The sequence below is a fragment of the Festucalex cinctus genome, chromosome 13, assembly GCF_051991245.1.
Source record: "Festucalex cinctus isolate MCC-2025b chromosome 13, RoL_Fcin_1.0, whole genome shotgun sequence".
In the NCBI taxonomy this organism is placed as follows: Eukaryota; Metazoa; Chordata; class Actinopteri; order Syngnathiformes; family Syngnathidae; genus Festucalex; species Festucalex cinctus.
Window position 1 is genome coordinate 11,236,236 of NC_135423.1, and position 16,740 is coordinate 11,252,975.

General features: G+C 39.8%; 2 protein-coding genes across 4 annotated transcripts; one reads left to right on the plus strand and one right to left on the minus strand.

Annotated features, from left to right (window-relative positions):
* Positions 1–229: 229 nt before the first annotated feature.
* On the minus strand, positions 230–9,779 carry mre11a (MRE11 homolog A, double strand break repair nuclease). 3 transcript variants are annotated; one of them, XM_077541453.1, is made up of 20 exons: positions 9,658–9,779; positions 8,871–8,933; positions 8,575–8,707; positions 8,159–8,319; positions 7,991–8,078; positions 5,602–5,743; positions 5,421–5,535; positions 4,296–4,481; positions 4,047–4,218; positions 3,837–3,917; positions 3,628–3,757; positions 3,049–3,149; positions 2,718–2,888; positions 2,589–2,648; positions 2,362–2,521; positions 1,293–1,379; positions 1,141–1,205; positions 1,009–1,067; positions 627–717; positions 231–507 (listed from the first exon to the last, which is right to left on the minus strand). In XM_077541453.1, exons 2-20 carry the CDS (start codon positions 8,888–8,890, stop codon positions 466–468), a joined length of 2,064 nt encoding a protein of 687 aa, XP_077397579.1. In that variant the 5' UTR covers positions 8,891–8,933; positions 9,658–9,779; the 3' UTR covers positions 231–465. The 3 variants fall into 3 exon arrangements, with proteins under 3 accessions (XP_077397581.1, XP_077397579.1, XP_077397580.1); XM_077541454.1 differs by lacking the exon at positions 9,658–9,779 and adding an exon at positions 9,598–9,624; XM_077541455.1 differs by lacking the exons at positions 7,991–8,078; positions 8,159–8,319; positions 8,575–8,707; positions 8,871–8,933; positions 9,658–9,779 and adding an exon at positions 7,845–7,975 and having other exon boundaries at positions 230–507; positions 5,602–5,812.
* A 142-nt stretch (positions 9,780–9,921) lies between these two features.
* Positions 9,922–14,887, plus strand: cep57 (centrosomal protein 57). Its single transcript, XM_077541456.1, has 11 exons — positions 9,922–10,172; positions 10,394–10,556; positions 10,696–10,884; positions 10,947–11,068; positions 11,134–11,262; positions 12,434–12,511; positions 12,607–12,705; positions 12,870–12,932; positions 13,010–13,245; positions 13,892–14,036; positions 14,136–14,887. Exons 1-11 carry the CDS (start codon positions 10,122–10,124, stop codon positions 14,265–14,267), a joined length of 1,407 nt encoding a protein of 468 aa, XP_077397582.1. The 5' UTR covers positions 9,922–10,121; the 3' UTR covers positions 14,268–14,887.
* The last annotated feature ends 1,853 nt before the right edge of the window (positions 14,888–16,740 follow it).

Below are 16,740 nucleotides of genomic sequence, written 5' to 3' on the forward strand. Positions count from 1 at the left end.
ATGGAAACAACGGGGCACTCCACTATATAAACTATGAACAATAAAGGAGCCAGACAATGATTCTGGGTCAGATTTCACACTGGAAATAGAAATCTGGAGACTGCATCCACCCACCTTTGACTGTGTCCCCCAAAATTCACTCTTCTCTTGAACCTTTTTCACTGCCGCGATCCATTTAACGCCCACTGTTTTGACTTAGGAAAAAAAATAAATCAAATTTTGTATGAAACATTTTTTTTTATTAGACAATATATCCTGCTTTATGTATTCATAAAAGCAGATGCAATTAACAACTTTAACTGATCCTACTTCATGCTACAGTGGAACTGCTAATTTTGTAGCTGTAGGGAACCTTGACACGCAGCTTAGATGCTCTCAGAACAACAGACACAGAACAGCATTAACACTTAGTCTGTGGTCAATAAACATTAAGAACAAGGACTTTTATGTGGGAAGCGTCTGTAGTTATCTCCTTGCACGCTGGGCACGGCCTTTAAAGGGATCATCCTGGATTGAGGGGGAAAAACAAAAACGAGTAAAAAAACCGACGGTGGGAAAATGAGAAAAGCAAAGGTGATGACGGGAGATGAAACGTAGATAATAAGACGAAATGTATCGCTGTTTACCTCATCATCACTGTCATCAAAACTCACTCCTTTGGACGTCTGGCTCTGGCTCTGAGAGCTCTGCCGCAAGAATGACGACGTTGATGTTGTTCTGAGGTGATTAAGAGGAGACACTCATTTTTAACAACTGCTTAGGATGTCATGTTTAGAATACAAGGCTAGGTGAAGGGAAGATGCAGACAAAAAAACCCCCAAAAACACTAAAGTAGGGAGATGATTGATAGAGTTAAATTTAACTAACCAACGTGCATATTTATTACATCCTTTTTTTTCTTCAAATATTTTTGTTAGAACTTTCACCTACATTTAATTTAAATTTGAACATTACACTTCGTGAATTTAAACAATTCTTTGAGCAATGAGTTAAGAAAAACCAACATACTTGGAGGAAGGCCGAGCTTTCATTACTGGTACGTCTTCATCCGAGTCATCAATGGTTAGCTGAAAGATGAGAAGGAAAGTCAATATTCAGAAGAATACCAACTTAAACTATGCTGTACAGTGACTGCGTTACATCATCTTCTATGTAGGATATGGCCGCTGAGCTCCGAGAAGGTCTTTGGGAAGGAGCTTGAAAAGCTGAACAATGAGCCAGGTGGAGGTCAAAAGGTGCATTTTGAGCATACGCGCAATACTCACGCACATCTGACACACAACCTCACACACCTTGCATGATGCTTCTACTCTGGCTCGTCACTGGGGATTTCTTGGAAGCTCCTCGTGCGGAGGATTTCGGCTCAGAGGCTTTAGCACCTGGACGATGATTTAAAATCAAGATATTAATCTCTTGTTGGTGTTTTCTTCTTTGGAACAAGTCATTATGATTATGCATCTTTCTATTATCTATAGAAAATATACTCAAACTATATATTATATTACTCAAACTATATATTTTCTATACTAAAACTAGCAAACTATTTAAAAAGTTAGGTGACAGTATGTTTAAATGGTGTAGTTTGATTTCAGTTTTCTGACAATGATACACTTCCTAGCCCGCAGGGGGCACTTATCACACAAAGATTTTCCTAACTTTCATAAATAACAACCAGGGCTAAACTGAGCCTAACCTGACATAGAACAATCTTACTTCTCAGTTGAGAGCAACAATTCAACAACTTTTTATTTTATTTTATGCTAGAGCATACACAAGGCTTTGATGCAGCCTCTCAACTGCAGAGAACGGGTGAAAAAAAATGGTAGAAATTAAAAAAACGGCCAGCAGGTGGCAGCAGAGCATAAGAGATCAACCAGGGCCATGATGAAAACAAGCTGATTTCCCCACAATTCTAAGCAGATTTGTAAATAGCGATGAAACTTAGCTATATTCTAATACTAACTGCTGCAAAACTGAAACAGATATAAGTATACTTTTATCCTGATGAAAGAAGAGACTTTTTGGTAGGTCTATGTTTTTATAGCAATAGAATACCATATTCTGTGGGCCTTGCAAAATCAGTCAAAATTCAGTAATACAGCTGGGAGCGAAGCGGGTTCCTTCAGTGAAAATGGCTGGGAGTGAATGAGTTAATATCAGTTCCAACTTTTCTATGAGTCTGTGGCGTCGTAGGGCACTACAAAAAAAGTACCAAAAAAAATGTATATGGAAAATGTGAATAAGTGATTTCGTAAATACCGAATAGGCGGGGTTTCACTGACATTATTTTTGCCAAATTGTTCTCGTTGCAAAGCTACATAACTACGGCGAACCTTTTGGCATCATCAGCTGAGGACTCACCTCTTCCTCGTCCCCGCCCTCTGGCCCCTCGCCCTCGTCCTCTTCCTCTGGCGTGTGCAGCGTCTTGTTCAGAATCCGCGTCGCTCGGCAGGTCTGACATGTCGATGTCCAGTGCGGTCTCTCCACGCTCCAAACGATGAGCCTTGGCTCTGTTCATCGCCTAAAAGAGGACAGAAGCATGCAATGGATGTAAACGTCTCACACCCATCCTCGTTCCGCTCACAAACCTCTTTGATTTCATTTTCTTCCTCTGTGGTGTTCTTTTTGGACTCTCTGATTAGTTTGATCTGAAACACACAGTAAATAGCACACTTGTGAGCTTGAACACACTTTTCGTTTACACGCCAACCGCTGACCTCCGCGTCAATTTCCTGCTCTGTAATCACACTCCGGTCCTGGAGGTGGCGCTGCGTCTTCTCGAGCTGGTAGGTGATCAGCTCCTCGATGGCGTCTTTCTCGTCTTTGTCTACAAACTCCTGAATGGCTTTGCCCATGCTGTGTTCTGTTAGGAGGGACAGCTGCACCTTCTGTGGGAACATGGAAACCGCAATGAGGGAATGTATAGCACTGCACGTAGATTTTTTATCATTCGTATTATTGCTAATATTTTATGCCAAGCGCTTTGGTACAGCTGCAGCTGTTGTGAAAGCGCTATATAAATAAAGATGAGTTGCGTGTGTATTGCACCTGCTCAGCGGCTTCAAAGTACTTCTTCACCAGGTCCTCCACTCTCAGCCCCTCGACTGCAGTCGTTTTTAGTACCTTGCTGTAGTCAACACTCAGTTCATCTAAGAAGAATACATGTAAAAACGTGATCATTCAGAGATGGCATGATGGCGTCATCATCCAAACTGACACAGAAAAGATAAGCATGAGCAGCGTAAGCTGCAAAAGGCCTCAGTGAAATCTGTCAACCATGTTCCACCCCAAGCCTGTTGGTGTCAGTAACGTGCAATAAAAACTGATGACAAACCACAAAAAGGAAATTTCTATTTGTACTTTTTCTTCAAAAAGGGTTCATTTATTCAACATTAGTGCACCTGGCACTTATTGGTGAAGTTATTTGCCCATATGCATTTTCATTTTTGAGAAAAAATATTCAATATAGATCATCTTTTAAATGCTATCAGCGATGTTTGCTGTGCAGACTGTACTGTGTTTAACAGGTTTGAAAAAAAAGGAATAGAAAATGGACAGATGATAATGAAAATGTATTAAAATTAAATAATGTAAAATAATGTAATGTTGAGCTCAGTTCATTTTAACCTTTGATTTGCTCCTTTTTCTCTCTACATCGGAGAAAGTGAATGAGGTCTTTGGGGTTCGCCACGCGGTCCACATATTTCTGACTGAAGCGTGAAGTGTTGAAGGTCTCAAAGCCGCCGGTGTAGTCCACCTAAGGAGAAGGTTCAAATGTGAGATGTGGCAGGAATAGGAGTTGATGCAAACTCTTTTTGGCGTGACATCAAACTAACCCGGAGGCGAATGAGCGGCTTCTCGGGGGTGAGTGGACATCCCAGTCGCTCCCTCTCGGCTTGTTCGAGCATCTCAACGACCTGCAAAGCAGCACAGGAAACAGATATGTTGTTCGATATACGTCTCTGGCACAGATAGATGAACAAAAATGCATCATTTATAGCAAATAAATAATTTTCAAAACATTCACATGACATTGGATACTTTACCTTGGCGTGGCAAAGGTTCTCCACCTTCTTTATGACATTGGGCGTATCCACTGTGAACGCATCCTGGTAGTCGGAGAGCACCACGTCCTGGATAAAGAACTGACGCACCGTCTTCAGGGGGATCTTCTGCAGGTTCATTTTACGCCCTTTCACCCTCAGCAACCCAATGTGTCTACACATAAAGAGGGCCATTTGGCTGCTACGGCCTTCAACGACATCGTTCAGTGAATATGTGTGGGTTTTTGTTACTTCTTGGTTGCTTCTCCTGAAGACAACGAGGTGGCTACGGAGCTGCCAGGCTGCGTTACGTAGAAGAGCTGCTGTTCATTTCTGTTCGGCGCTATCAGACACTCGTGCTCGTGACCCCACACCACCAGGTCGAGAAATTCATCCAGGAACTGCTCAGGGATGTAGTTTGTGGGGCCGTGCTTGCTCCTGAACACAAATACACAATGCAGAGAGAATTACTCCAAGGATGGAGAATAATGGAGAATGGAGGAAATAATGCTGAGTTTTGAGGTATTAGCTGTAGATTTCAAATCATTTTGTACACATTTTGTACTTAACATTCAAGAATATGCCAAAATGTAAGGCTTTCTAATGCCACAAGGATCACATTTAAGACCATTTAAGATGTACTAATTATGACCACAAAATTTCAATGCATAGTTTTAATAGATTATATAAAATATGAAACATTTCTATAGTCAAAATATGTCAATGTAGCATTTTGTCTGTGGCATTTTTAAGTAAGACTCATAATTATTTAATTTTTGACACCCAATCACATAGTTCTGCCTTCTAATGAGGATCTAGAATCAAGTTTGACTTAAGTTTAAGTTGACAAATATGCCCCTTTGTCCTAACAGTGTGGTACAAGTACCATTAGTATGCTGGCTCCCTCTAATGGTACAGAAAAGAATCGCTGAATTAACTATTCAAACTGCATAGTGTTTCAGTGGCGTACGGTTTCATCTCATACAGTATATTTGTTAAGTACAGTTCAGGTGTATTTAACTTTTGAGTATAGTACAGTTACATTTAATATTTAAGAACTGTTTGATTTAAATATTTACTGACTTACTTCAGGTACATTTTAGTTAACTTAAGGTTTAGTCAACTGGCTTACAATAGCATTACGTATACTTGGGAAATTGACTGCCTGATTTTTTTAAGAATACTTAATATTATAGGCTACTGCAAATGAATGTTGGTCATGATGGTGGTACTTGGAGAGTATTTTTTGAGGGGGTTGTACTTGGTGTCAATAATGTGAGAACTAAATGACTGACACTGACAGTGTAAAAGAAAACACTCTCTTATCTTGGCTCATTAAATTGTGTAAATTATTGAGTAAAATAAGCAGTTCCAAACCTGTTCTGGTGAATGGCAAACAGGTTAAACCACTCGTCTTGGTCTTCTTTGGGACGCAACATTGTCACATGATTATTGACAAACATCCTGTACAGGCGCTCATCTGGGATGGAACCTACACAAACACACATTGTTATAATCCATTTGCAAAAAGTGATTGGAATGGGATATGTACACATACCAAGACCGTACAAAGCCAGCTTGGTGTTTCCTTTCTGCAAAAGGATGGGGCTGATCTCGATCTTCTCCACCGACTGAGAGTGACCGAAGTGGTTTACCAGACCAGACGCACTCAGTATATCCAACGCACATAAACCCTCAGCCTTCAAAACACACATTTAAATACTGTATATGCAAATCTGGTAAGTACAGTGAACCGCCACATATCTGTTGTAAAAATTAGAGATAGACCGATAATCGGTCGGCCCGATAATCGGGGCCGATATTTGACATATTGGTACATATCGGTATCGGTCTGTTTTATTAATCTGACGGCCGATATGAGCGATCCATTTAAAACTCCGTCTTTTCGCTTCGAATGCAGCCCAGAGCGTCTCTGTCTGTTATGGAGTCCAACTCCAGCAATGTAACGCCCATAGCAGCATTTGATTGGTTAGCCGTGCAAGAGCCAGAACCAATCAGTAGTGTATGCCTGTATCACAGTAGCCGGTCACACACGCACCCACGGACACAACGCGAGACACACATGCTTCGAAGGTAAGTTAAAAGAGAAGAGACTCCGCCGATCGTTTCACCATGATAAGCTAAACACATTGAATTATGTTGTGTATTAAATGCACTATATGAATGGAGCTGCATTGCCTTGCATTGAATCCCCGCTAGCTAACAGTGGTGTGTTCAGCTTAGCATGTAGGCTAACACCCAGTAGCTAATTCGCTACTTGAACTACTCGGGGAGGGAATCACACACATTTTCACTTAATTAAGTAAATAATGTTTGTTAGAAAGGTTCCAAATATTAACAGTTGTCATTATTATATTGTCTAGTTCCATGTTAAGAGTAGAGTAATGTCATTATATTTACCTCTCGTGACGCACACATTGCATTCTGGGTCACGTCCACTACTTGTTCTATAGCGGTTATTATGCAGTGAGATGCCACAGTGACACTAAATAGCGTTTACTTTATATTGTGTTTATTTGTCGCACTGGTTTGCCATTGTGTGCCTTAAGCTTCGACGTCGATTTGATTGACAGCTCGTTGTGCACCTCGTTAAAGTCCGCTCCGTAACTAATTAAGTGTCTCAAACACCGTTTAACTACACGAACGTGTTCTCTTCCGTATGTTTGGCATTAGTAGAGAAGTGCACTAAAGTATAGTGTGCTTATTTGCTCGTTTTGTCTCTCTTTTCACGTCATGTCTGCCGTCATTTGGGACATTATCCTCTCAATGGATGCCACTAATATGTAACATCTACGGCCGTAGTCGGCTGCAATTAATGTTCAGTGATGTAATTTCGTTACGTGCATCATACTTTGAATAATGAGCTCATGTTTGGTGTGTTGTATAACTTTCTCGTGTGTTAGTAACTATTCATGTGGACAGCTAAGATAGTGCTTGTTAATGTGAATTAGCAATGTTGCAGCCTAGTTATTATTTAGACAAGTACATCTGTGCCATTAAGTGATACAGTACAGTACAGTAGTGAGAGAATAGTGTGCCCATATACACACACGTGTCTATAAGTGTAAAACACATTAAACAGCAGAAAGTGGCAGCGGTCCACCGCAACAATGTCTGTTTAACCAAGTTATTCTTACTATTATTATAACCAAGTTATTTTACTCTACCTTTTTCTGCGTTGATTGGGGCATCCTAAGTGGCAGTAAACTACATGATGAAGTGTCTTTTGACAGTTCTCTTGTAGAGAGGAGTAGCATGATATTGCTGTTCTCGATTTAAGATCCTCAGCTTATCAAAACTGTCTATATGGTAACAATAACAATAATTATAATAAGGTCTACAAGAACTGTATGGTGTTCAGGGATGAATAGTTTTTCTCATGGAATTTTTTTTTGCTGTAGTAATAAGTAATGCCACAGCTGATGCACATTTTGAATGACAGGGTTCCTCCTATTACTTCAAAATATAAAAATATAACATTTATAGAATAAAACTACAAGTATCCCAAATGCTATAAAAGGTAATGTCACATTGGCCCCCACATTTAACTCCCCCCGCCACCAACGTCTTATTGCAGATAGAAGGATATAAAATGAAAAGTGTAGTGTGAGAATCCATTGTAAAGAACGGTTAGGATTTGCATTATTCAAAAATTTGGTGCCAACATTTTAACTTTTACTGCAAATGAATATCGGCTTCAACTATCGGTTATCTGCCTCCTTGACTACCGATAATCGGAATCGGTATCGGCCCTGAAAAAAGCATATCGGTCTATCTCTAGTAAAAATATTGCTTTGCTGCCAATGTGTGGCCATGGAACTATGTTGAAGTGGAGGAGGAGCTTCATTTATTCAAGCTTACAGGGAAGAAAAGGGGTTTTCCGCCATCTTGATAGGCAAATACAAAATGAACTGAAGCAGACTCACCCCAGTCGGGTCATCGTGGTTACCATGAATGCTAAACACGGGAATGGAGATGTTTAGATTTTCATCCTGATAATTAACCCAGGGGAACCTGAATATACACAGAAGAAAACATTACATGCATGGAGTGCATTGAACAGGACATGGAAGAAAACACGTAGATGGACTTACTGTGTAGTGTTGAAATTCACCGTCTGGTCACTGACTATGTTGAAGTGTATGGGCGAGTCTCCCATGCAGTACTTTCTCAGCATAGTGATACAGGTGTGGAGGCATCGGCGTGTTGGCTTGTTCTCATGGAACAGATCACCTCCTAGCAGGATAAAATCCACCTGTCGGTAAACAAGAGTAGACAAGAGAGTCATTCTGAGTATGAAGACACATTTCTAAAAAAAATATTAAGGAAGGCTGGTAAAGTGGCATCTGTGCCATAGTATCTGAGTATTTTTTCCCAAGTACGAGAAAAACAGTTTCGAAACTTTTAATACATTTGAGGACAACAAACCTAGTAATAGAAACAATATATTTAAGATCACAGATCATGCAGATCTTGGACCGTGTAAATAATCGGTGAGCATTACCGTTACCTGATTTGTCTTGGCACATTTCAGGATCTCGTCAAACGTGGTGTAGGAGTCACCACCACGGATGGCGTCTTTCTCCAGGTATCCGAGGTGAATATCAGTAGCAATCAGAATCTTGAAGGTGTCATCATCATCCCTAGAAAGTAAAACACAAGTTCAAGTCACAGCAGTGCACATTAGCTGTATAAAAACATGGTGCACTTGGAGATTCAACATGACTCTATCAAAGGACCAGCACAATCACAATATGGCAAATTTCATTAACATTTTTAAAAAAAGAATACTTTTATCGGACTCACAAGGTGTTGTCTGAAGTCATGATGATGACAAAATGAGCTATTCACACTAGATTGAAGACCTTGCTGCATAAAACAGAAAAAACAGATTTGAGCATTGTGGTAAATGGACATTATGCTTTGAAATTAAGAGTTAGTGCAAAGAATCTTTGCCATAAACATCTTAGGCTAAACTGACTTGTCAACAGCAAAGACATAAAACGTCACAGCAACACTACCATGTTGTTTACATCTTATAAATTCGGTTGAAGCATTTGGATTGTATTTGGATTACCATCTCTTAAAGTTGAGCAGCTTTATTAAAAGACTGCCCAGCTCGAATGGGAGACTGAGGAAACTCTTCCTCCCCCTTTCTCCGGAATGTCAACATGGTGGACAGTGACCACCATGCACCTCTGGACTTACAATGTGTTATATTGTCCTTTTTTTAGGAGCTCAACTTTAACAATGTGAAATCTACTGAAATTGTGACTTTCCCTGCAGCCCTTCTGGATGAAAAAAAAGTATCGTTCTATTCATCTATTTCTTATGGAAGTTGTGGCTAGAAGCAGCATAAAAAATAATAGAAAGTTTAACTAAAGAATGTCTTCTTGACCACATAAATATAGTGCTAGCAAATGCACGGTATATTATTAGCTTATACTTACTGTACTAGCTCAAACAATTCTCATGTAGGCCTACTAGCTTTTATTACTAAACTATTCTCAACTCTAAGTATTAAAGTATTCACCGTTAAATAAACGTGCTTAAATGGCGTATAAATATTCACAATGTAAGAAAAATCACGCACCACCCAACCACTCGATCAGAAGAAGACCCGAACAAGCGAACATGCCGTAAAACTCCCGGCAAGTCCTCCAAACCCTGCCTCCACCACGCCTTCATTCGTCTTCCTCATGGGTATTGTAGTTCTATTTTCAGGTATTGTCTCTCTGAAATGCAGAATATCCGTTGTTAAAAAACTACACTTCCTGTAAACTAGATATGTGCATTTGATTTATGTATAATGAGGAACCGTTGTAACGACCATGGAAACGTATCTTCAGCTACACTTTGCACCGCATCTCACGGCGTTCCCCTTTTGATTTAATCATTCATACCCTTTTTGAAACCACGGATTGGTAGAATTGTTTTTTTGTTGTTGTTCTACACAAGATAAGTTAGCACCAGGAACATCTTTTCGTGATTCCCTCACCCACTTAATACCACCGATTGCTTTGTGAATTTTATTGCCTCTCCAAACGGGTGTGCTTCATGGAGACTGTGTCAAAAACATCCGCTGTTGCTGGAAAGTCCACGCGAGAGGTATATTTTCTAATGTTGTCTATTCAACTATTTTCAATGACCTAAAGTCGAAGATTTTGTTGTTGTTGTTGAAGTTTTTATCGCTCCGAACAGATAATGTAGTGATATAGTATTATTTTCTGTTTAATGTTGCAATGCCTCGATTATGACGAGGAAATGTGTTATGTAACTTTATCCTTCACACTCAGCAATATCAATATCTGATATGAATATAATTGCAGGACTTGCATCCACTTCCTAATAAAGCTGCAGGTGACTGCCTGTCATTGCCGTCCTTTATGGAATACCCCGCATCCCGACCATGCATCGACCCACCAAGTGACCCTCACGTCACCTATCGACCTTCATCACCCAGCAAAGGTTATCCTGAGACCAACAGTGCAGGTTATTCCACATATTATAAGCAGAATTTCTACATCAATACATTGCCGCACCGGAGTGTATTTCAGAGCTCCATGGTTACTGCAACATGATGCCACGCTGCTTTGACATCTGCTCTCCTCACCCTCCCTTGCGTCTGCAGCCATCCTGTCGACATTGAGGAATCTCCAGGAGAAGATGAGGAGGTTGGAGCTGGAGAACGGACGCGGCGATCTTGGCAACCGACCCGTAAGGAGAGACATGCCACGTCCACATGGCTCGAGGGAGAGGACCTCATCTAGTCAGACGGATGTGAGGACAGTGACGGATAATCAATCCAGCTGCAATCAAGGTGAGAGTGATCAGGACACTAGAGCCACTTGTTATTCCACTCATCGTTCTACTCTCGTGCAGCGCTAGTCACCCAACTGGCGGCTGCGGAGTCTCGCTGTCTGAACCTGGAGCGTCAGCTGGATCACATGAGGAAGATGTTGCACAATGCAAAGGGAGAGAAGAAGAGCCTTCTCAAACAGCAGGTTAATAACAAATCCTAACTGTTTATTCCTGGTTCAAGTTATAAACATTGTGGGTTTGTGTTCAGGTGAGCCTAGGGGCGTCGAGGTCCACGCACGAACAAGCCAGCGCGGTGTCCGAGCGCGTCCAGCTGCAGAAAATGCTGCGACTGGAGCAGGAATATCTCAGACTGACGCGCACGCAGGCCCAAGCCGAGGTATGAAGGAAAGAAAGTTTTTTCAAGCAAGTACTGCTGCTATAAAAATGAACTAATCAGTACTCTATCGTGGGTTTCTTGTCAAGTGAAGTTGCACAAACTTGATGAGATCCAACAATATAAGAGTTAAATTCTGCCAAAATCTCCATATAACAAAAAAGTTTATTTTTCAGTTTGAACTGTGCTTATAGGGAAATTTTAAATAAAAATAGTGACCAATAATTATTTTAAAACAAGTAGCTTTAAAAATCATATTCTAATATGTTTTCGGCTAATACAAAATTCAATACAGCACTTACAACTGATTTAAACCTGGACAGTAATTATTTGGTATACCACAAGAGGGAGCCCACATACCACATGTGGTATTTGTTCCAAAATTTTGGAAATCACTGCCCTATTGTTAACAGTAGGTCAAAACAGAGTATTTATCCGCAACTGATTTTTAAAATTATTTTAAAAACTATACAGTTTTTTTATTTTGTTATTTTTTTCCCATTTTTATATATGTATTGTAGTTTGACACATTTTCTTTCCTGCTCACTCGTTGCTAGGCAGTATTCAGCTGCATCATTCGTAATACCCTTTCGAGTGAAAATAAAAGCTAAATACTAAAAAAAAATAAAAAAAAAAATAAAAAATAAAAATAAAAAAAACCCCCACTACATGTATAAATATTGTGATGTATTTTTTTAAGCACAACAAAAAAATGTTTGTGTATTAATTCTGTTATTGAATCACTGCTTTGTATTAAATGTAAAATAAATACCGGTACATATAATATAATCACTAAAAGTTTTAATAATTTTTTTTAACTTGAAAATGTAGATTATTTTAAGGAATGCTTTAAAATTGATGTTTTTATTTTTTACATTTAAAAAATGTTACCTATTATTTATTTTTAAATTAACACCTAATTGATCTTGTAAAAACAGTATGCTTTAGTTTGACATGCTTTTTTTTTTTTTTTTATGTCTTGCTTAACCAAGAGACATTGTTATAATGACCACGAAGAGCTATATTCTAATCTAGTCTTTACTATACAGCAATAACATACTATCTATAATACTTATTAATAACACTGATACTAAAAAAAAAAAATAAAGTATTGGCACGATCTGGAGAAGTTATCATAATATACTCCAGTCCAAGGATTCTGACATCATTTCAGGTGAAGATTCACGAGCTGGAGCTAAAACTTCAGGAAGAAGAGCACCAGAGGAAGTTGGTCCAGGATAAAGCAAACCAGGTACACTAGTAGGGAAAATGTCACGGCGACTTTTAACACAAGCGACAACACGCTCACCTGCAGAGGCTTCATCGCGCTTGTCATCCGTTCTTCAGCTGCAGTCGGGTTTGGAGGTCAACAGGATCCTGCTGCAGTCCGCCTCGCAGCCGCGATGGACCAGCACGCCACCGAAAGAGAGGAAGAGAATTTTAAAGGTACGCTGGACATAGGACGTAGGGCCTAACCGATGTGGATTTTTTTTTTTCCCTGTCAATGCCAATTCCAATAAGAAACACAAAAAAAATCCAATAACCAATTACAAAAAACTATCTTGTTGACTAACCATCATAGTTATTTTTTATGTATTTATTTTTATAAGACTTCCCACTGGGAACCCCACTATAGACTGAACCTCAGCGATGTACCTTTTGTGACCGGAACGGTACGTACGAGCCCCAGTGAGTCCTCGTTCCCGTCCACTTCTTGTCCCCTTTTTAACATCGCCTTCATTCCTTGCAGTCCGTCGGCGGCAGTCATTCGGTCCGAGCCAACGTGCAGGCCGTTTTGTCCCTCCTGAAGCGCCACCAGCCTCAGCTGTGCAACAGACGCGTCCTCGCCAGAAACGGCTACGCCGTCCGCCCTAGCGCGACACACCGCCACCATTCGGACCCTTCCGCTGGCTCCGCCTCCACAACCGGCAGTGAGCTGGCGGAGCTTCTGCTGGCGCTTCAGGGGGAGCTCAGGGTGATGAGCTTGTGAGCACATTTATAGACATTTATTTTTATTGATTTGAAAGAAAAACAAACTTTTTTTTTTTCTACTTGCATTAGAAATACACAGTACTTTTAACTCTTTGACCGCCAAAAACGTTTAATAACGTTTAGTAAAATCACGATGTATGCCGCCATAAACGTTAAGTGACGTCAGCTACTTTTTTTAAAAAAAAATTTTTGGGTGAATATATCAGTGGTCAGTGCAACATCCAAGTGCAGCGCAGCCGGGTCAATGAGTTGTGAAATCAAAAACACCCACTAACTATGGCCAGCGGATGGCAGCGGTAGCTGCTCGGGCCCTAACTAGAGCTGCGAATTACAATGAAACATGACGTAATCTGATGAAATACAACGCTTTCAAGGCTGACGTGAATGATCAAAGCCTTTGTAACCTTAAACCTAATTTGAAGGAGCGTCACTAAACAAAAAATATTGGTATCAAAGTCACTGTTGTGGAGGAAATGTATCTTTTCTTTTCAATTTTCGCTCAATGTCACTCAAATGACCTATTTTCAAATGGTGATTACTAAAGAACGGAATAAGGTTGTTGTTTTTTTAATAACGTGTGGCAGTAAAAGAGTTTTAAATACAGTAAAGCTATAAACTCAATTTTCTTTCTTTGCTTCAGAGAGCAAGACGAGCTGATGCGCGAGCTGGATCGAAGTGTTTCTCTGCAGGAGAGAAAGCAACTGGAGCGCGAGCAGGAGACCTTGCTCCTCAAAATGGAACTCAAAGGAGAGCAGATTAGTAAACTGTACAAGCACAAAATTCAGGTGGGCGCACCTAATCACACTCACGACAACGTCATCCACGCATGATCTTTATTTAATGACATGGGTGTTTTGTTTTTCATTTACATGTGCTGTCTACAGATGAAGAAATTAAAAAAGGACGCATGCAGGAAGAATCCACCCAGAGTGAGCGTAGTCAAACCAGGAGAGAAAAGCAAGCACAATCTCACTCTGCTCAGGGACATGAAAGCCTTACAGACGTCTTTAAGATAGATAAATATTTTTATTAATCCCGACCAGAAATTACTCCCATCCCACTGGACCTAAATCCTTTTTAAAGTGCATATTAACTACATTCTTTATTGTCACTTTGGCTCAATGTTTGCTACCAACACCAGAAAGTGGATTTTAAAAAGTCTACACACCCCAGTTCATGCCAGCTCTGATTTGAACAGGGGTGTGTAGACTTTTTATATCCATTTGGAGCACTTACCTCAACTTGTATCCAATAACTGCACATAGTCTCTTTTGTGTTCTAAACGATTTCATTGTGTTGCTTGATGTCTTTTTTTTTTATTTTTTTTATCATTTTTAGAAACTACGAAAATGACTTTATTTGGATTTACTTGACTCTATCTTAAATAAAGAGACATTCGTGATTGTTTACTATTTTTTCAGTATTTTAGTATTATGGTATATATTAGTGGCAGGTACATCACAATAAATTATGTAGAATAATGAATAATTTCCAGAAGGTTAATTGTTGCCTAAATTCAAAATTGCAACATCCTTTCGATTGTATTCTAGTTTCTTAAAGTTGTTAATTTTGGCTGAACTGTTAGTCCTCAAAATTGTGAAAATAAATAAATTTAAAAAAATTGTAGTTTTTTTTTTTTTTTTTTTTTTAATTTATTTTAATTGAACTATATACTCCATATACATTAACATGATGCGGTTTCTCTTGTGTTTTAAACACCTAATGAGAAAACCCAAGCAACACTATATTGTGGATCAATAGTATCCACCACAACAGGTCACACATGGGCCTTCGCTTCTAGAGAAAAGTGTGAATGAATAATACATTGGTCATTGACCTAAAGTGCCTGTAATTTAAAAAAATAATAATAACCTGCAGAGTCTCAAAACACTTAATCACAGAACATGTGATGATCATGTGTCTCAATGTCACGTGTGAAACTGGGTCACTTCAAAGTCTTCCTGCAAGCGTGCGCTTTTGCTTCTCTCACGACTCAGTGTCGGTTACGGGGGCCAGCTCGGTGGTTGTGGGCTCCTGAGGCTTGGACAGGACTGGTTTGCTGGTGTAGATGTCGTCCACTGGTAGAAGGAATGTGACTGTTTTCACTTTGGCTCTGCGGGGGACAAAGAAGTGAAGAAGATACCGGAAACTCAGCGGACACTTCATTAGGGACACTTGTGCTATCCCTTACAGAGGTTATCGATTTATTTATCAAGAAGTTGGATGCATTCGACCCAGGAAATAAGCAATAACGTCCTACAACCACATTGTGTCCCACCGGGCGACATCCTTGCGATGATCTGGAGTGTTTTGGATTCAACTCATTTTATCAGCAGCACCAAATAAAGTGTCCATTGAGTCTAATAACACACATTGCTTGTTTACCTAGTCTTGTGCATGTATTTCTGAAGGGACGTCCTGTTGCTCGCTGATGCCACGTCATTGGTGGGCGAGTGTTCAGGGTTGCCGTTCCTTCCCTGGACCTCCTCCTGTAGACGCCCCCATCCAAATTGGCTCAGTCGCCCCCACGGGTCCGCTACACCCTCGGTCCTTGTCACCCCAGGTGGGCTGGAGTTCATGGAGTATCTTCGCACTGTCATGCCAATATTGTCTGGGGAAAAACAACACTACATGTGAGAGTAACAGAGAGACTAGATGGATAGATAGATGGTGATAAGGTAGATGGATATAAAAATGCACCCTATAAACAGTTGGGTCAAAACTAAAGAGATTTGAAACTGAATTTGAAATTTCTACCCGGCTGATTTTAATAACACATTCCAAATAAGTCCTAACGTTTTATGAAAGTACTAGTTTCATAAAGTATTGAGATTATGAAACAACTAAAATGTATGCCTAATTTAAATACAGTAACCCATTTACTTCGGTTAACATGGGAGCGACCCCCAGTTGAGTCAATTTGACTCAACTTTTTCATGGAATTAAAAAAAAAAAAAAAAAAAAAAAACGTTGGGTAAAATAAAGGGTCAAATTGATTTATCTTTCTTTTCTTTGACCTTTCCTTTGTTTAAATTATATTTGAAAAAATTATATTTGATTAAAAAGTTGAGCTGGTACCTTTTTGGCCCAAATTGTTTGTTTTATTATAACTGTTTAGGATGTACTGCGACTGGCTGGCAACCAGTCCAGGGTGTCCCCCGCCTACTGCCCAGAGCCAGCTGAGATAGGCCAGCACCCCCCGCGACCCTTGTGAGGAATAAGCGGTCAAGAAAATGGATGGATGGATGGATGTTTAGGATGTAGATGGATCACTTTAAAAACAGTTGAGTGAAAAATAACCCAATATGGGTAAAAAAAAAAAAAAAAGCAACAGATCAGTCAAACGAATAACCCATAACACAACCAAATTTTATAAAATTAATGTTCACCCAAATGTTTGGGTTATATGAATAATCAACAAGCTGGGTTGGTCTCCTTATGACCCATTTGGGTCATTTTTGACCCAATTGTTTTTAGTTTGATAGGTAG

Coding starts and splice junctions, on each gene's coding strand:
- cep57 (XM_077541456.1), top strand. CDS start 10,122: ATGGAGACTGTGTCAAAAACATCCGCTGTTGCTGGAAAGTCCACGCGA. Junction 12,933..13,009: donor TACCTTTTGTGACCGGAACG/GTACGTACGAGC, acceptor CATTCCTTGCAG/TCCGTCGGCGGCAGTCATTC. Junction 13,246..13,891: donor GAGCTCAGGGTGATGAGCTT/GTGAGCACATTT, acceptor TCTTTGCTTCAG/AGAGCAAGACGAGCTGATGC.
- mre11a (XM_077541453.1), bottom strand. CDS start 8,890: ATGACTTCAGACAACACCTT. Junction 8,079..8,158: donor GTGAATTTCAACACTACACA/GTAAGTCCATCT, acceptor GTGTATATTCAG/GTTCCCCTGGGTTAATTATC. Junction 3,758..3,836: donor AGCCGCTCATTCGCCTCCGG/GTTAGTTTGATG, acceptor CCTTCTCCTTAG/GTGGACTACACCGGCGGCTT.